Raw genomic sequence first — 19417 nt, forward strand, 5'->3', positions numbered from 1 at the left:
AAGAGCGGCCTCTGCTCTTGTTATCTGTCATAAGTTCAAACTCTGGCTCGCCACTTTTGGGTTCACGAGAAGCTCCAGCAGCCCGGGTGCGGTTTTTGCTAAGGTAAAGCATCTTGTTATGATTCGAAACGCCACTTTTTAGATCCAAGGCGTCGGCCGCCCCGGACAACATACGGACACGACAACACGCGAAATAGTAAACACTACGGCTACCGTTCATCCGCTCTGATTGCAACCGTGACATAGTTACCATGTAATTAATGTTGTGTGCACGTGCCGGTGCTTTCTGCTAAGTGATGCTCACTCTGAAATAAGGCTCAGCACTGGAATCTTTGGCTAGCGTTGCTAGCAAAAGGCTTAGTACTGGCTTACAGGAGCGGGTGAAGTTAAGCTAGTCCTTGTACGAGGCCCGCTACCAAAGCTGGTAGGGCATGCTATGGTGATGCTAATCATAAAAAGACACTAATCCGCAGGGACAATTGCATTGCGGACATACCGCCACCTGCGCTAGTAGCCTAGTCATAGGATTCCCCAGCTGTGGGAGGTAAGCGACCTGCCTGAGTGCCGAAGATAACTGGATTTCAAAGCGGACAAAGGCAGCCGGTTATCATGTTTTGAAATGAAAGAAAGATAAATGAAGGCGGCAGAGACAAAAGAGCAAAATACAGCTGGTCCTCTTGGGTAATCCGCAAGAGTTCCAATCGGCGTCTGGTTCCCGGGGATCCCGTGTGGACGGCCGGCTTGTCGTCATCGGAGGGCCAACGCAAAATCGATGTCGACCGCGCGACGATGGAGGAGACGACCCCGTCCACGGACACCATGTCTGGGGACGGGATAGAAAAAAAGGAAAATCCAGCCAGAGGGGAATATTTGGGAAACCACCATTTTTTTCCCCCCCTGACACTTTCAGGGTTTCTGCCGCCTCTTAGTTTCTGAGAAGCCTCAATCCCTGTTCCATGTCTAAACACCCTCTAGGCTATAATTAAAAATGCCCACAAACTGATGTAACTGAATTACATTAGATGTGCCTTTCGTCGCCCTACGGCCATTTTAAGGATGGAATTCATCTATCCGTGAAGAAGACCGCGCCCTCACCCCAGCCGGCGGCACCGCAGATTTCGGCATCGTCTTCATCATCTCGGGTCACACCGATGCGCCTGCAGGGAAACACGAGACGGCTATTAGCGCTCTTTAATATCTTGCACCGTCGAACTGGGGCAGGAGTCTGACAATTATGGGATTTCGACGTTGCGCTCGATGACGGGGCGGGAGAGCGGTGGTAGTGGCGGCAGCGGCGACCGGCCACGTGTCTCACCTCCTAGGCTAGGCGGGGAAAAACGCAAGGCGCTTTTTGCAAAAAAAAAAAAGAACACCCAGAGCCATGAGGTCATGTCTGTCAGGGCCGTCCGTCCTCACTTCGCCCACTCATGACGCTTGCATCAGGTGTGTGTGTGTGTGTGTGTGTGTGGGGGGGCTATAGGATCAAGAGTGTGAAAAAGGAAAAAGTGCCACGTCAGTGTTTTTGGAGTAAATTACATATGCCATGTACGTACTAGCTAAACACAACAGGCCGCTATTGAAAATGGCTAAATGTGTGCTATCATAAGAGCAAAATACTTTTGTGATTTTTTGAGACTACGACGGAAATCGCGTATTCCCCAGAGGCGCCGACGCAAGCTAGCCGCCGAACCCGAGATTCTGGCCCTGCTCTTTGACCCGCTAGAGAAAGAAGCGCAGCACACAGTGTATGCTAGCGTAAATGTATGAAACAAAAGCTACTTCCCGCTAGGATAAAAAATATTAAATATGCCTCTGTCCGAACCCCATCGCCCCCAACACAGGGGTTTGAATTCATGTTATGTTTTATCTCCCCCAACATGGGTGGTCCGAGCGGAGCGGCGGCGGTTGACGCGCCGGAGCTCGGGAAACAGAGGTTTCGGATTAGCGATCACGCTAACGCTAACTGCCGGCTGAATCCCGGAGGTGCGCTGTTGGCGGTGAAGGAGAGGCTTCCTTACCAATCAATATTCTGGAAATATCAAGGCCGTTCCGTGTCGGAGCCTGATTCGAAACAGCTTCAGGGGTCCTGTAAATCCGCTTGACTCTTTCGAAGCGCAAAGGATTCGAACCGGATCCGAGTCCTCCGCCCGTTTCCCAGGAGAGGAGTGGAGCGACCGGATCCCGGTTGAAGTTTCACGAATGACACGAACACGTCTTCACGGAGTCGTCGCTCACGTTTTTTTACCCTCGCTCACGCACCGTGTAGCACACTTGTGGTCCCAGTGATGGACACCTTGTAATTCGGAAACAGGGCGAGTTGCAAGACGACTTGTACACTTGTGAAATATCTGGCTCGCACCCCCGCCCCGTTTCTTGTTCTTACCTGAGAAAATATTTTCCATTACTGTAAAGCACAGACATTGTCCAAACAGCATGGACCCCCCCCTTCACCCCCCCGCGCCCCCCCACCATTACGCCTCCAATTTCAGGAGGTGGCAATGTTTCCTTATGACCACTCCTTACCGTGATTATATTATGGCTGCTTGTTGCCCGGCAACGCAGAATGAATGGGCCGTACCAGGACAGCATCGGGATCTTTGATTGTGCACGCCGGGTGAAACGACCGCATAAAGCGGCGTTGAGAGACACTTTAATGGCCGCCGCCCCTCCCCCGACGATGTTCAGCCAGGACAAAAGAAATGCCATTGAAGCTGGATCATATTTTCCAAACGGGGAACTGGGGGGGGGGTTAAGGAAGGATTGTTTGGGGCCGATCGCGCCGCAAAACACCAATTAGCCGCTATGCTACGAGGGGGAGTGACGGTTAAGCCCCTCCCCCCCGATTCTTCTGCATTCTTCAGAAAAATCTCAGCGATATGCTAATACGCTAGCAGACGGCAGTGTTACTAGCATGAATCACCGCGTGACATCAAGCTGAACTTTCAATGCGTCACTCAGTCCCGCTTTAAAACTGAAATTTTGGGAAATAATCTCATACTGCTGAAGATAAAGATCCCCTAAGGGTCGTTAGAATCCAGCTTGCTTTGCTTTTTTGTTGTTTTTTTGGTCCCCGAACAAACCCGGGTTAGTGTTTTCTTGCTTTCGCTCAGTTTATTTTTACCCCGGGGCTCCTCTTTGGCCCTTAGAAAAGCAAGCGACGTCAGCTGACGGCCCATCAGCGAGCACTCTTGTTGACACGTAAGCCTCCTCCCCAGTTCTTCCCCGAGCGAGTGTTCCTGGGGGGGTCGCGGACGGAGGATGGGAACCGGCGGCCGGGAGGCTCCGCTATGGGAACGGAAGCAGCCTGCGCTCCGCGGTTGCGCAATTCAATTACGAGCTAGCGCTGATAGTGGACAAGATTAGCGAGGGCGGGCGGAGCGAGCGGGGGCATCCGTCCCTCCGATCGGCCGACCGGCAGTACGAAAGAAAATACCACAGCTGGAGCACGGAGGAAGGCCCGTTCCTGAGGTAAGCGCTGCGGTTCCTTCCGCGCCCATCGGTCCTGTAACTCGAACCCCCACCGGGGAGATATTTCAGCATTTGTGTGCGTCTTCCCTGCACAGTTAGCGAGCGCTTCCACGTTCAGCCACGGGAATCCATCACCTTCACCGGGTCGCCGATGGTCGATATTCCTTGTCGGGAGAACAGGAAGTTGTTTTAGCTAGCGGCTCATCGAGAGCCGGCGGGTTAGCGTTTCATGGATGCGTTTGTTTTCTTATTTTGTATCTTTACTGAAAGGTAAAGCAAACTCTTGTGCGATTAGCTCTTCCGCGTCAAGGAAACTTTCCAGTTATGACACAGATTGAAATTAAGAAGAAGATTAAATGAAAAAAAATCTTGATTTTAATGGGTCTAAGTGACAGAGTATGGAAGACATCCATGTGCTGGATGAGAGAAATAAAGATGTCGATGCGAGTGGAAAATGTTTTCACTTTCTATATTTTAGATATTTATTGTAACATTCCGTTTGACTCGGCTTATATAAAATCCTCTGCGTACAGCTGAGGATTAAAATGAATAAATTGAATCTATTGAATCTGAACGCGACTTACTTTTAAAAATCATTACATTTTATATACCACAATTTCTGTATTTATATTTATTGTCATATTCATTGACACTATAACTGTTACCCTGCTGTGACAAAAGAATTTCCCCTATGGGGATCATTTTATCTTATCGTTTATCTCAAGAGACGCTGAATAATTTGTTTGTTGCAGTTAAATGGTAATAAACATGTAGTTACCGTGTTATTACTGATGTTTTTTTTTTGAGTAACGTGGCTTACACTTACACCCCTTATTTGACCGAATTGGTTTGTCTCGGCAGATGGGGTGGACCGTGATTTTGCTGACGCTCGTCTTCATCAGCGCAGGTAAGACGGCAGCAGGTGGCGTGATTTCCACAGCGGCCGCTATTGTAGCACGCAACGCCTTCTTATTTTTTAAACTGAGCAGCTATGACGGGAGTGGGTTTGTCAAATATTTCTCCCCGCAAGTATTTACCGCAATTTCCGGACTGTAAGCCGCAACTTTTTCCATACGCTATGAAGACCGCGGCTTAAACAATGATGTGGCAAATTGACGGATTTTCTGCGGTTTAAGAGCTGCATGCCGCCAAAATATTTCACATACATCTGTGATCACTGTTCAGAAAAAAAGCATTTCCAGTACTTATTTGTGGATGTTCAATATATTAGATACAAATGTATTTAATATATTGAACATCTGAGCATATGAAAATTAAAAAAAAAGTTTTTGTGGAAATATCTCATGTTACTATGTGGACAACCGCGGCTTATAGATAAGTGCGGTCTATTTGTTTATTTGTAGCCGGTGCAGCTTATATTCAGGTGCGCTCAATAGTCAGGAAATTACAGCCTGTTTGTTTTCATAGCATTTCTTAGGTGGGTGTCAGTCTCGAGTGTTTCACGTGTCTGCTTTCTCCAGGGGTGACTCAGAATCTCGCCCCGCCGTGTGACCGACCCGCCTTCGACAGCAGCGTCGATGGTTGCCTGACGCTTTTCCGCGGCAGGATGAATGCGAGCGGCCACGGCGGCGGCTGCCCGTGGCCTGGCGTGAAAGGGTAAATCGCTTTCTTCTGGTTCCTGATAAACTATGCTCTGATAAGGGAGCGGGAAAAAACCCTACCGAACCGCTTGGAGCATTCCAACCCTTCTTTGTAAGGGTTCGGTATGCTCCAATCGCCCGAGGAGTCCCACAGGGCTCCATTCTGGGGCCTTTAGGATTTGATTTTTTTCACGTCCCCTTTGGTTTCAGCTTCTAAACATCGTAATGTTACGACAGGATGCCGGCGGGAAGGCGAAGTAGATGACGCTTTCCTTATTGAATTCTATATTTATCCCATCTGTTGCAAAACGTTAGCATATTCAAGCACAGAAATAAACTCAGGCCCTCCCACTCCTCCCGTAGCGTCCTTTCGATTCTTACGAATGCCTTAATTTCCCGTCGACGGGCTCGCGGCGGTGCCCCCCTGCCTGGGAGTGGGCCAGTCCACTCCGTCTCACTGGCAGCTGTGGATGGGTTCAGCTGCCAGGCCAATAACTAGGTACCCCCGGTCCCCCCCCTCCGCCCCCGGGGGCTAACGCCAGAACTCGCCGGACCAGCTGCGTCTACGACGGGGCTAAAGGTTAGCGACGACCGCGCATTAGCGGCATCTGGCCTGAAGGCTTTGGAGCTGTTACGTGTTCCTTCTCTGTAAACACTTTCAGCTAAACTTAAAACCCGCATGTTTTCTTAGGCCTTTGAGCGCCCTCGAGGTTTTATGCGCTATTTTTCCTTTTAAGTCTCCCGTGCCTTATATTTTCCACTTTTTTTCCCTTCCCGGCCTTCTGGTGTCCACGCACGTTAATGTTTTATATCAATCATGTTCTTGTTTTTGAATTATTATTATTATTGCAGCACTTTCGTCAACCCGGGTCGGCCGTTCAAAAGGCCCCCGCCGCGAGCCTTGGAAGCGCTAGATCGCAATTTCATTAGCACGCGATGCCGTCCGTGAGTCAGCGCTGCTAGCGCCTCGCGTGCGTGCCCGCGCGCCGCCCCCGCGCTCGGCACAGGAAGCCTGGATGAGGCGGTGCATTACGCCCTTTTTATGGCTCCTCCGCTAAAGATATACGGCCTTCAGTCATGGGAAAGTTAGATACTTTCCTGTTTACCGCCGGTCTCAGCTAATTAGTCATCCTTCTCATGAAAGAAACGTTGGGCTCCGGCTCCTGGGTTTTTGTTTCCATACAGCAGCCGTGCGCGGAGACCTTAAATCTCCGGGCGGCTGCGATCAGGGCGAGCCACCCGTATTTTCATGGCAAAGCGACGCCAAGCGAAGCGTTCACGGAGGTTCGGGTCGGAGGAGCCGGTGCGAGCTGAGTGGACGCCACAAGGCCACCGTTGCCACCGTTGCCACCGGAACCAGCGTGGCCTCCGATGGCCAGCGAGGGCAGAAAAGTATCCAATGATGAATCCGGGGTTCGCTTTAGGGCAGGGCTACCTGACAATCTCTGGAATCGTCTCTATCCGCTGGGGCGGACACTCTCTTGAAACTCTTCTTTTTGGGACTTTTTTTGGAGGGTTTAAAAGTAGTGCTAAGCTAGGTCCCAGTCTGCTCCCCTAGGCTCACTGTGCTGAGGGGAAATCCCACAATGCACTTCTCTCATTGTTCCCGTTCTACCCATCCTGTGCTTGATCCTAACCTCGTATCTTCTCCCGAGTCCTTGGGCTACCTCATTTCACAGCTTTCCAAGGGTTGTGGCTTGAAATGTTGGATTTCTGTAGGTCATCTTGAGGAGTGTGGTCCAGACCTGCTCTACTCACTGGATAGTATCCTCAGATTTGGCGCCTAATGAATAAAATCAGACCTGCCTCGACTTGATTGACAGGTCCATCCAGCACCTGGGGACGTCTGGTGTCCAATGGAGTGTCTTTTTCAGTAAAAACTAAATGTTATCCACTGTCCATGTTCAGAAACACGATTCAGAGCAGATGCTAATCCACTTGCCAATGCTAATATGAGACTTTTTGCCCAAGTGACCTCTGAGCTCTTTTTCTCCCGTAGCATCTACAACCAGCTGAAGTACTGCGTGGACGACGTGGCCAAAAAGACCGACTGCCGGGCATACCGCTCGCTGACGGACACCGTCTTTCTCGAGGTCCACCGCGAGTACTTTGCCATCTGCGAGGACATCCAGGACCCGCCGCTCTTCACCCTGGTCACGCTGATCGCGCCGCTCACCGCGGTCGCCTTTGTCCTGCCGCTCCTGTGCGGCAAACTCGCCACCTGGAACCAGGAGATGGGCAGCTCCGTGGGACTCTGAGGAGGCGGCTGCGGTCTGGAGGGCTGCAAGCTCGGGTCCGAACGCCACCACTGCTTTCATTCTGGTGCCGAATTAGACACCTAATCTGGGACCGTTAGCGTCAATTCAGACGCTTACCTTGTGCCTTTTTTTGTTCTGTGAGTTGTGCCTTATTTGGTTTGATTTGCTAATCACCCTTTCCCGCCTGTATGCCTCAATCCCCTGACGTGGCAATCAGTATGAATTTCAGAATAAAAGCCTGAATACTTACAATTTTGCCTTCGCAAATCGGGCTCTCAGGCAGCTTCGCAAGACTCCGCACTGAATAATAACGATTAAGGAACACATTTACTGCAAGGGCTAACTGACAGCCGAGAGCCTCAAACCAGCCCGACGGCTCTTCCTGATTGGCCGGTGTCTCACCATCCCATGCGGGGTTGAGACTCCGGCTTGCGGTAACTGGGGCGTCTCCTCATTCCGCCTAGCATCAGTCCCCCAAGATGGTACCGGACGAGCCGAAGGATCCAAGGAGGCTCCAGAACTATGATGGGGCGCATGTTTAGACACTGCCCTTGCGCAAGATCGGAGTTGCGATTGGCTCTGACGAAGGTGCAGGGAACGGTAAGACCAAGTATGTAAGCATGAGCCTTTGCAAAGCGAAAAGTGCTGACCAGTCGGAACGTGTATTTCGACAAAAGGCTCTCTGGTTTGTTGATTCCCGTCAAAACGCAAAGTCAAAAACCAGTACTTTCCCTCGAAGGAGGTAAACGCCAGGAAACACCAGTTTTGTTTGCGCCTCTCAAGGAAGATGAATGGATTGACATGCAAAACGGGAGGTGGGTATCCCGCTTGCGTCCTGCTCTTAATGAACTTTCATAAATTGTAATCAAGGGCCGCGGCAGCGCCTGCCAAGTCCGGGCCGCACCTGAGAACACATCCAGCCTCGCTGGAGATCTGGATCTAATAATCGCGAATCCCTGCCTCTCCGGCTTTTGGGCGCTCGGCCCCGGAGCGGGTCCCGCGTCGGGTTCCGTGACTCATTAACCCGGAGAGAGGCGGGAACGGGGGCGTTTCTCTCGCGCATCCAGGCACGGCTTCGCCCAAAGAAAACAACGGTTGGGTTCGCAAGATTAATGGCCGGCGCGCGTTCAAAGCCACTTCCTGGGTTCGGCGCGCCTCACTCTTCGCACGACCTCGCCTTTCCACGGGATCTTGCTTTTAGCACGTGCACACGCAGGGACACACTCAAACTTAAGAGCCCAAGAGGGAGTGTTTACAGACCGAAGACTCAAGTGAGATTCACGCGGGACAAGCTGAGGTAAAGCTGCTCCTGATTGGACAATTAGAGGCTGCAAGGATGACCCCGCTGGTGCCAACAAGACAGTAACTCCTAGAAACAAAACTTCACATGTGATACTGATATTCTTCTGCTATGCTAGTATTACTAGCGGGGTACTTACCGTGGATGTACACTGTCCTTCAAAGTGGAAAGGGAGAACTTGAGGATCCCGGTGAGGCGTCATCCAGAAGAGGGAAATACGGGACTTGGAGTCGGTTTCGGTGATTTGCGCCCTCCTCCGTTGTCTTCTTGACATTGCCGCTAGCTTAGCTACTAGTCGACTTCTTGTCTCTGGATCAAACAAGTGATGCAAATCTACCAGGAGGCTTTTGAGAGAACCCACACAGGTTTTTCATTCGGTTTATTCACTACGTCAGGCTCGGTTCCAACACACAGACGTTCTAAGATCGGTGATTCCAGAGCGTCGGGGGACGTCTGGACTAAAAACACATCGGCGAGAACTTTGTACAAATCTAGGAAAAACCTCTGGATGTATGGACGTCAAAACCATCGGTTTCTGTGCGACGGAAGATCCTGAAAGCGCGAAAAAACGGATCAGAATACCACTTACGAACTGGCGGGACGACGGTCCCGGCAAACACGCTGATACTACATCATCATCCGATCTTGCGCTCTTTTTTTCTGCACAGCACATCAGTCACGCGCCGCGCCAGCTCTCAGCTGCTCCCGGGTCCTTTTCCTTTTTCTTTTCTGTCTTTTTCAGTCCCGGAGTGTTTGCTTAGCCTCCGCGCTCCTCTGTTTGACGCGCGTTCTTATATTATTCATGACATCTGTGAAAAAGCGCACCATGCTTTATGGAAATCTTGAAGGGAAGATGAAAGGGTAGATGAATGATGACGTTTTGCTGTTTTGACAGTGTCAAACTACACAACCATGTTTTTTTTTAATCTCGCGCCAGCTTTCTTTTAAGTCTTAAACAGCGACGATTATCATCCCCGGCGCCGAATCCCAAAGGTCGGGTAGATGAGTAGAAAAATAAGGTCGGGACTCGTACGGGTCAGCGCGGAACCGGCGGGTCTGGCATTTACGCCCGGACAAAGTACGGCGACAAACCTCTAGGTTTTTATCTTCTCACACAGCCTCTAGAAAATTTGGCGCCGTATTTACAGAGCAGGCTCCCAAAGCAGGGAGCTCAGCTTGGCAGTGACAAATTCCCTCAGTCAGAGGCGCTCCAACCGCGCAGAGAAGGAAAGGGGACGCCCGGCTTCTTGTTCACGCGCCTTCGCAAATCTATAGGCGGTGGCAGAAGAAGGTCGGCGCGAGGAGGTCAATTCACACAGGTTTGTTTGTTTTTTTTTTTCTACAACCGAAGCCGCTCCACGCTGGGTTCGTCATTAAACGTCTTGCTGGTGTCAATGCAGCGGCGCAGCGCTCACGGCAGAGCAGCTGAGCTCTCATTACCCTTGGATGTTAGCGCGTTATGGCGCTATGGGCTTATATCCCATCATGCACTGCTTCCCTTCATCAGTGCATGATAGTTATCTCCTGCCTGGGCTCTCTCATCTCACAGGTTCCAAGCGAGCGTGGCTTGATCTCCTGCAGCGCCTCACCAGGCGTCCACCATTGTTTCATTTCTTATCATTAAAGCTATCGTTGTGTCATTTGGGTTATTAGCATGTAACTGTCAGCACTACTGGGATTAGCACTAACAGAACATTTGTTCCAGTCATACCTCCTCTTTATGGATCTGGCAAAGGTTTGCGCCTGGTAAACGGCAGACGCCTTGCATCCTCGTTGGGTAGTTGGGTTTCTGCAGATCATCTTAAAGCATACGGCCCAGACCTGCTCTTGTTGGGATTGACTTGGCTAGCAAGGATTTAAGCTAAGCTATGATTAGTGGTTTTTAGCCTAATTGTCTCAGTGAACGTTGCCTCAACACAACCCAGATTACAACGTCCCTTCGGCCGAGGTTGAACGCCGACTACCGACCAAAACGCGAGCAGCCGATGCAGTAAAACCAGCGGCTAACAATGCTTTGCGAGAAATTAGCAAGCAGGGATTAGCTACATTAACGTGAGCATTGACGTGGCGTCCCGGTTGCCGGGGGCGTCTCGGGCTACCCTTTGTTTGCCCCGGGTAGGTGAGAAAGATCCTCCCCCGGGAGGGAACCTGCAGGAATGGGAGTACCTCGGAGTAAAGTTAGCGCCTGGCTGGCACTAAACGGCTTTTCACAAGCGGCAATAGACAACTTTTCTTTCTTGTCTCCGTTCTTTCCAAGTGCCATGACAGTTGTTGGAAGGGGCTGGATTGCGTTTCATTTTCCTCCGGGGGCCGAGCAGCTATCAAAACACTGGAAACAGAACCATCACCACTTTACACCACTTTTTATTTTAAGTGTTTCCACCCAGGTTTTTTTTTTTTTCAAGTATAAATTAATAAATGCGCATAAACGATGGCGGATGGAAACTCAAAGAGGGATGGTTTTAAAGCTCGCCGTGTGAAAGTCGAACCGGCAGAAAACGTGTTGTGGAGACGACAACCGCGGATCACCTCCGCAGAACTTCACGCCGACTCGCGGGCTGAGAACCGAGCGGTCAGATGAACATCCATTCGGGTACTGTTACTTACTAACCCAGTAAAATAAGCAGTACTTGACTTTTAAACAATTAGACAACTATTAGTGTTAAGTAAAGTGGGCTTGGGCCAACTGCTACGGGGGAGGGGGAACTCTCTGGAACATCACCAGAACCTCAACGCTGGATTAAACTAAATGAGGTGCCGCTGTACTCTCTAGTAATAACGGTATTATACCATGATTAGTGACGTATCTAGTGGCCTGTTCTGTTCGCAGGGTTGGAAGGGGGGGCCGGAGGCCATCCCAGAGGTGGGGTGCAACAAGGATGGGTCAGCTGTCCGTCAAAGGTTCACCTGTCAATCACCATCTCATTCGGCCTTATTCGCACCTTCGAACGATTCAAGAGTCTTCGTTGCTGGAGGACAATCGGGGATCCGGAGAAAACCCAAATGTGGAGACGCAAGGAGTGGACTAGAACTTGGAACTCCCTTGTTTCGAGGTGCTTCCTTTTACGATTAGCCAAAAGAAAACGTTGTCTATTGCCACTTGACGTGTGGAAACCGACCCTCTTTTCCAGAACCCTACAGACACCAGCAAGCGTGCCGACGACTCCGAGTCGCCGTCCCCATCGCACGTGTGCCCCGAACCTGAGGGGTCATTTAAAGGTATCGGCAGGAAAGATATTCAAGGGGGTTCGGATTGGACCGGCTTACATCATCGCTTGTTCCCCTGTACCCCGTGAGTGAATCGAGACCTGCCGAGGCGCCGCCGAGTATCGAGGGAAGGCGAGGAAGAAGAGATTATCCTGCTCTAGATATTTTACAAACGTCTTTTCCTGGCTTGGGAGCGCCAGCGGTAGCACGCCCCGCTGAGGGAGTTCTCCGAAGAGGCTCCTGCTTCTCACACCAGCATGTGGATCTCGTTGTACTCGTCGCGCCCGTCCTCGTCGAAGTTCGGGGAGTCTTCGTCGCAGTCCAGCTGTGGGGAGAGGAAAGGGACGTCAGGTCTTTGCACGACACCACGGACCCTGCAAAAGTGTAGCATGGAGATGGCTCTAACATATCCAAGGCTGTACAGGTCCTACGTTTCTCAGGACAGCATGATTCTACGGTCAGAGTTCTATCGCTTGGGGGTAAAGAACCCGCCCGGCTCCCAGTAGTTGCCTTTAAATCCCAGGTAGAGAAGATGGGACCCCTTTGTTGGGGTCAAACCGACAAGGGAACATGACCAGTGGACCCCAACCTTTTTCCTGCCTGGTACCAGTTTTATGCATGACAATGCATTTAATCTGAATACAACAGTTACACTTCTTATCAGGCAATTACAATAATCTTGCACTATAATATCAATTGTTTTTTTTTTCTTTCAAAAAACTGCAAGGGCTTTTCTTTTAGCGCAGGGTGTTTTGTCAGAATTCAGTTTCACAGCTTCATTAGCAAGCCCTTCATCGCAAATAACGCATTGCGGGGGCAGATTTTGGGTATCACATGTTGCGACGAACCTGTAACTTAGGTAGGAATCTTCTTTTAAATGCAGCTTTGTTTTTGCTGGCAGTCTACGACACATCTGCAGTCTCACTGTTTGCTCGTTTCCTCCCGAGAAAGCTCTCCGGCAACTTCTGTTTCTGGCTCATTTTTTTTTTCAAGGGCTAGCTTGTGGTAACTGATGTGTGAAACGGTGCGGCAGAGTTAAGTGCGGTGGATACAGTCGTTTTTCAAAATAAGATCCATGAAAAACTATCATTTGTACCAAGAAAGATTTTCTTTGCGGATCTGTACCGAATGATCCGTGGGGACCGGGGGGGGAGGTTGGGGGGCGAAACCGAGCCCTGTGTTCCGCACCAGCTGTGACAACCATCCCGAGTCACCTGATCCCATCCGAGCGAATCCTTGGCCCCGGGCAGAGTGCACATCTGCTCCCAGTTCCACTATGAAACAGGCCCAAAAACCGAACCCCAGGAGTCCCCCGGCGGTCCGGTTCGGACATTGCGGACCCTTGTATAGTGGTTTATCGGGGAACCGATTACAAATCTGAGCGCTAAACTCACCTGCTGATGTGCCGCGCCAATGCTAATTACGTTAGCAGTTCCCCGCTCGTAATGACATCACATTTTCCGTCTGACCCGATTGCTGAGTTGGCGATTCCAGATCAGATCGGGGGGGGGGGGATAATAAGAAAATAAATCTTGCGCTTGTATCCTGGTGCCTCCAGTGGAGAGCAGAAGAAGAAGAGATGAAAGGACTGGCAAAGTCCTCAAAAGAAAACTAAAATAATATTGATGTAAGGGATGTATGACACATGAGACCAGACGGTCCACGCCGATGGGTTAAAAATAGAAATGTCCCGCTGGGCTACATATTTTCAGATGACGGATATGCAGCGGCGCCGGGATGCCAGTAAGAATGACTCCCCGCCACGGAGGGTGAATGTCAACCATGCATTTACCGCCCCTTTTGCCGCGTTTCCCGTTCCATGTTTCTTTGGCTTAACACGCCCCTCATTGCGTAGCGGCCGCTGTCGTCTTCCCGTCCAGTCGCCTAACTCGTAGTGTCCCGATTCTTTTCGCGGTAACCGGTATGCTCAACCTGGGCTGTTTCCCGATTCCTTTCGCAGTAACCGGTATGCTCAACTTGCGCTATCGAAGACATAGTGCTGCATTTCCCGTTCTATGTTTCTTTGCCCCGTTTCTTCGGCTTCGCACGCACCTCATTGCGTAGCGGCCGCTGTCGTCTTCCCGTCCAGTCGCCTAACTCGTAGTGTCCCGATTCTTTTCGCAGTAACCGGTATGCTCAACCTGGGCTGTTTCCCGATTCCTTTCGCAGTAACCGGTATGCTCAACTTGCGCTATCGAAGACATAGTGCTGCATTTCCCGTTCTATGTTTCTTTGCCCCGTTTCTTCGGCTTCGCACGCACCTCATTGCGTAGCGGCCGCTGTCGTCTTCCCGTCCAGTCGCCTTCCTCGTAGCGTCCCGATTCTTTTCGCAGTAACCGGTATGCTCAACCTGCGCCATCGAAGACATGGCGCTGCACTGCGAGGCGTTAAGCCGGCCGTTCAAGAGCTACTCCGGATTGCCCGAGGACTCGAACCGCCAACCTTGCGTGGGTCAAAAGGTTCAAATTCATCCACCACCGGCGACCTGGCGGTGCTGGGAGTCGTCCCGCAAGTGCATGTCTGCATTCTTACACAACGGCGATTGCACAACGCAGCGGTCCCCGGGCCCCCGGGGATACATGTTACGTGTAGGTTCAGAAATCCAGGGTATTTGCCGTGCCTGGAACCAGAGCTGGTCCGTATTGTTCTGATTTCCCTCCGGCCCCCTCGCCTTTTTAATTTCCGACCGAGGAGCAGGCCCAGGAGACGGGAGCGGCGTAGCACCGGGGGGTTTTCTCCTGGGTCGGCGCGGACTCCCTCGAAAGACAGGCTGGCCCGGATACTAAATCGAAACAACATCGTGTTGTGATCGGACGTGTTGAACCGTCGTAGCGAGAACCCGGACGGGATGGAACCAGGAACCTTTGAGGGCCGACTGGCGTGAACGGCTTGATCCATCCCATCTGAAGGTCGAACCTGGACCAGGTGAGCTGTAAGTCACCGTCTCATTCACACCCACCAAGACTGATTTCTGACAGCGGGAAGAAGATGGAGGACCTGGCGAGAACCCAGGCAGGGGAACCATCCCAGAAGGATTAGAACCTACAACCGTCTTACTGTTAGGTGAGAGGTCGAAACATGGTTCCCATGGAGAACATGGGGAGAACCAAGCAGGAGAACCTGGAGAAGTTACACTCAAAGAGTCCGGTGGAACCATGGATTTGGTGCCTGAGAGTTCAAACCACTGTTTTTGGAACTACGGAAAGAAGATGGAGAACATGAGGAGAACCCAGGAAGGAGAGCATACCGGGCATCAGAAAGGTCACCGTGACGCTGACATCCCATAACCTCCCCTCTCCGGCATCATACAGTAGCAACACACACACACACACACACACACACACCGTCACCTTCTGTGATTCAGCCGCCTCCGTGACTAATAAGGCCCGAGAATTTACTTCTCCGCAGCAACGGATTGACAACCCTGCGTTCGCTCAAGAAGAGAAGAAGGAGAGGAAGAAGAAGGAAGAAGAGGAGGAGGAGGCAACAGTGAATCACCCTCTTTCCTCTCTTTTCCAGGCCGGAGGAGGTGACAGGTGCTGAGGATGGTTTCCCATGAGCCTGTCGCCGTGATAGAGGGGGATTGGAAAGAACACGTCTGAGGGTGAAGGAGGAGGAAGGACAGGTTTTTTTAATATCAAAAAAGATTAACTTGTGTGATTAACTTCCGATTAATCCGTCTCTATTCGATCAACAATTGATCGGATTCAATCCTGCGCTCTTTTTTTTTTTTTTGTGAACCATTTAAATTTGATTTGTTGATTTTTTCTTCCCCTCCTGTTTAGGGAATGCGCTCAGCTAGCCAAAACCGGATTATTTCAGTTTATTCATCCGCGTCTTTCGTCTTATTTTTAACCTCCATTCCTGGTGCTGTTGACGCCGTCTTTTTTCGAGGAATTTTTAAATGATGTTATTTATTTAATAATAATTTTTCTTGAGCCCCCGCCACGCTGCTTGGGGGTCGACGGGTCCTTCTGGAGCCGAGGGCCAGCGCTGTTTACGTCCCGCTTCAGAGAAAGTTGACGAATGGAAGGCCCTCTGATGTGTATTTTTATTTATTTTTTTGGTGATGAATTGGACTGGAAACGCGAGGTCCAGCTCCTCCAGGATGGAGCCCTGGATCCCGTTTCCCGGCAGCAGTGGCGGACTTTCTGTTTCACCACCGCCGCCGCCACCCCCCCCGAAACGTTCACATGATGAAACAAATAATGTAAAATCAGTGGGAATTTAACTGTGCGGGTGGAGGCACGGAGGGAAGGAAGCCTACCGCCTGAAGCTCGCGTTCCTCGAAGATCCTGGAGAGGACGAGGCGGCGCAGCGGCACCGTCATGATGAGGACGAAGGGAAAGGCCAGGGAGGCCTCGGTGGATTTAACCACCCACAAGGCCACGATACAGGCCAGCTGGAAGGCCGTGAACATGTTCATGCGCCACGTCTTCACCTGGAGGGAACGACGGGGGCAGGTGGTCGGCAGTGGGCAGAGGATTACACACACACACACACACACACACACACACACTTCGGCCCTTCACCTGTCCCTATGCTAAGGAGGCTATCTGACATGTTTTTGGCTCCATCTAGTGGACAATTCTGTATTGCATCACTTTTTTTTTCAAGGAAATTGTAATGACTGATTTTAATATTATTATTATTGTAATAAAATATACTGCTCAAAAAAAAAATAAGGGAACACTTGAACAACACAATGTAACTCCAAGTCAATCACACTTCTGTGAAATCATAGTGTCCACTCAGGAAGCAACACAGATTCATTTTGCCTTGTTTCAAGGACATTACATCAAAGTTGGATCAGCCTGGAGTTTGTTTTTACACTTTAATTTTGAGTGTGATTCCTAATCCAGACCTCCATGGGTTGATACAATTGATTTCCATTGATCATTTTTGTGTGATTTTGTTGTCAGCACATTCAACTGTGTAAAGAGCAAAGTATTTCATTCATTTAGATCTGGGATGTGTTTTTTAAGTGTTCCCTTTATTTTTTTGAGCAGTGTATATTATTAAGCTAAATAGTATAAAAAAAAGGTTGTGTCAAGAGTCTTATTGGGATCTGGTGGGTGGAGAAATTATAACAAATAAAAAAGTGTCCAAATCTGTCATTCCATCAAGTCATATTAATTTTCATTTTAATAGCATTTGGACATATTTATATTTCTAACCAACAATATATGGGCCAGAAAATTTCCCTATTATTATCATCAATTTTTATTATTACTATCATTTTTTTTTTTGGATTCACCCAATCACAGAGGCACACAACCACCAACACACTGATGAGACACAGAGAGAACATGGAAGCAGGGCGTCACCTTAGTGACGTAAATGTGGTCCGGGTGGTGCTTGGCGGGCGTGACCATGAGCGTGATGCGCTCGTAGAGCTGGATCCCCGTCAGAGAGGTCACACCCATGTAGAGGAAGATGCCGAAGAGCACGGCCAGGGGGATGAGACGCAGCACGTCCGTCATCACGATGGACATACCTGGCGAGGGGGGCGGGGCAAATATCAGAGCTGAAAGCGATCCGAACCGGCGAGCTAACGGAGACGCCCTCGCTCACCGACGAGCACGGCCACGAGCAGTCCGGTCACCCGCTGCTCCTTCACCTCCTGGATCATGGGCTTCTCGCCGGGCGCCGTGGCTTTGCTCATGACGGTGAGGGCGTTGACGTGGGTGACGGAGCGCACGGTGGCCGCCGTCAGCCACGGCAGGCCGAAGAGCGGGCAGATGGCGCCGAGGACGACGATGAGCAGCAGGTCCAGGTGGAAGCCGGAGCCTTTCACCAGCCGTCGCTCCTTCTTGCTGACGATCAGCCTGGGGGTCGTGTTAGCGAGACGCGGAGTAGAAAATCAGCGGGCCGCTAAAACTGACGTTAGCGACGCAGTTGGTTTTTCGCATTTTTTGGGCGATACGTACGAGGTGATCTGTGTCTCCATGAAGATGAGAATGAAGACCAGCAGGGCGGGTACAATGGACGCCCCCATCATCCAGGCGGGGAACGGCTGCTTGTCGCCGAACGGGCTGATGAACCAACCTCTCTTTTCGGGCGCCGTCACCGAGAAGCCCGACGGCACGTTGAGCTTCTGGAAGCCGGAGAAGAGGAGGCGTCAGCGTCTTCCTTGATGGGGGGGGGGGAGGAGCTGCGGAAGGGACGGCGCTCTCACCTGGGTGTAGGTGTCTGTGATGGAGTAGTCCACCAACACCGACACCAGGATGGAGATGGGGATGCCGAAGTCCCCGATGATCCGCCTGGCCTAGCGGAGTACGACAAAAACCGACAATGAATCCCGACATTTCCTCCGATACGTCGACGACTACGACAAAAGTACCTTGCCGCCCAAAAACCGACTGTTTCTGAATTTCCTGAGGAAGAATGCCACAAAGAAGGTGCCCATCATGAGGACCAGGGACAGGAGGGCGGTGTTGGGTTGGTTAAAGACGTCGTGGGCATCGGGGGCCGGGGTGGAGTCGGTGGGGTACAGAGCCATCAGGGGGTGCTCCCTGAACACCTGGGAGGGGCAACACCGACTTTGTTGGAAGCAGAAAGCACCTAGATGATACAACTGAAGCGCGCCGATGGGGAGCAGGAAGGCGGCGTCGGCGTCCCGTTACCTTGATGAGCTTGGAGAAAGTCTCATAGATGAAGATGAGGGAGATGAGGAAGGCAAATATCTCCTGGGTGAAAGGCGAGATGTAACGGACCAGGAAGCTGCCCTCTGCAGCCACGATCACCAGGACGATGAAGATGAGCCAGAAGCCGATCCACACCCGGCCGGTCAGGTACTCGAAATTGTGGGCCTGGCAGAACTAAACGGCGGAGAGCGCTTGATTTCGAGCGGCGTTCCGAGCAACGGTATCATTGCGCAACGACGAGTCTTCAGCTTGGCTACCTTGTAAAAGGCTTCTTCAAAGACGAGCAAGGGTCCGGAGAATCCTATGATGAGCAGGGGCTGGCCGGCGAACAGGGAGAAGATCACCCCCAGAGTCGCCGTGGAAACAATCAGCTCGGTGACTCCCATCATGCCCTCTGTTTTCTCCCCTGCACACAACGCACACACGATTGACTTCTACACTCTGTTGGGAAGAAGAGAACGACCCCGGCAACCTTGGAGCCGTAAACCGGTACAGGTACCCGGCACCCACGTGGGCCTCGAGTGGAGAACGCGGTTTGGTAACTGGACAGCCGTTGCCTAATGGTGCAACTCGTCAATGTCGCTGTTGTTGTCACGGGCCAGGGCGGACTCGGGCAGGGAACCGCACCACCGGGGCTGGAATCCCATCGGATCTCTTTATTTCACCGGCGAGACGAGGGGGAGATGGTGGGCCGAGCAACAGGGTTGGGTCAGGGGTCTCAAGGTGGAGGGTCCCAACAGACACACAGGCAGCGTCCCATGCAGAGTCGCGGGCAGGGTCCCACAGAGCGACGACTCTCCGGCAATTTATGGAGGTGGTAATTAGCGGCAGCTGGCCGCTGCTGAAGCTGGCGCTGATTCTCAATTGGACCCAGCCGTGTCTCCTCTCGGCTGCCGAGAGGAGATCCTGACAGTTGTCTGCGGTTCAAAACAACCC

At 51.3% G+C, this 19417-nt stretch overlaps 2 protein-coding genes across 3 annotated transcripts in view; one reads left to right on the forward strand and one right to left on the reverse strand.

Annotated features, from left to right (window-relative positions):
- Positions 1 to 7: 7 nt before the first annotated feature.
- Positions 8 to 7562, forward strand: LOC147234750 (receptor activity-modifying protein 1). 2 transcript variants are annotated; one of them, XM_086145403.1, is made up of 4 exons: positions 8 to 103; positions 4330 to 4375; positions 4950 to 5085; positions 7069 to 7562. In XM_086145403.1, exons 2-4 carry the CDS (start codon positions 4330 to 4332, stop codon positions 7325 to 7327), a joined length of 441 nt encoding a protein of 146 aa, XP_086001529.1. In that variant the 5' UTR covers positions 8 to 103; the 3' UTR covers positions 7328 to 7562. The 2 variants fall into 2 exon arrangements, with proteins under 2 accessions (XP_086001529.1, XP_086001527.1); XM_086145401.1 differs by lacking the exon at positions 8 to 103 and adding an exon at positions 3002 to 3468.
- Positions 7563 to 8989: 1427 nt separating this feature from the next.
- Positions 8990 to 19417, reverse strand: part of slc4a3 (solute carrier family 4 member 3) — a 37781-nt gene continuing 27353 nt past the window's right edge. Inside the window, exons 15-23 of the mRNA XM_086145399.1 lie at positions 18739 to 18887; positions 18461 to 18655; positions 18178 to 18357; positions 18013 to 18102; positions 17765 to 17931; positions 17409 to 17662; positions 17162 to 17331; positions 16102 to 16275; positions 8990 to 12159 (exon numbers count right to left, since the gene is read on the reverse strand). Of these exons, the coding sequence (XP_086001525.1) occupies positions 12082 to 12159; positions 16102 to 16275; positions 17162 to 17331; positions 17409 to 17662; positions 17765 to 17931; positions 18013 to 18102; positions 18178 to 18357; positions 18461 to 18655; positions 18739 to 18887 (1457 nt within the window). The 3' untranslated portion in view covers positions 8990 to 12081. The remainder of the gene's footprint in view (positions 12160 to 16101; positions 16276 to 17161; positions 17332 to 17408; positions 17663 to 17764; positions 17932 to 18012; positions 18103 to 18177; positions 18358 to 18460; positions 18656 to 18738; positions 18888 to 19417) is intronic.

Source organism: Fistularia commersonii, chromosome 4 (genome assembly GCF_037954325.1).
Source record: "Fistularia commersonii isolate RoL2024-O1a breed Wild chromosome 4, RoL_Fcom_v1.0, whole genome shotgun sequence".
NCBI lineage: Eukaryota > Metazoa > Chordata > Actinopteri > Syngnathiformes > Fistulariidae > Fistularia > Fistularia commersonii.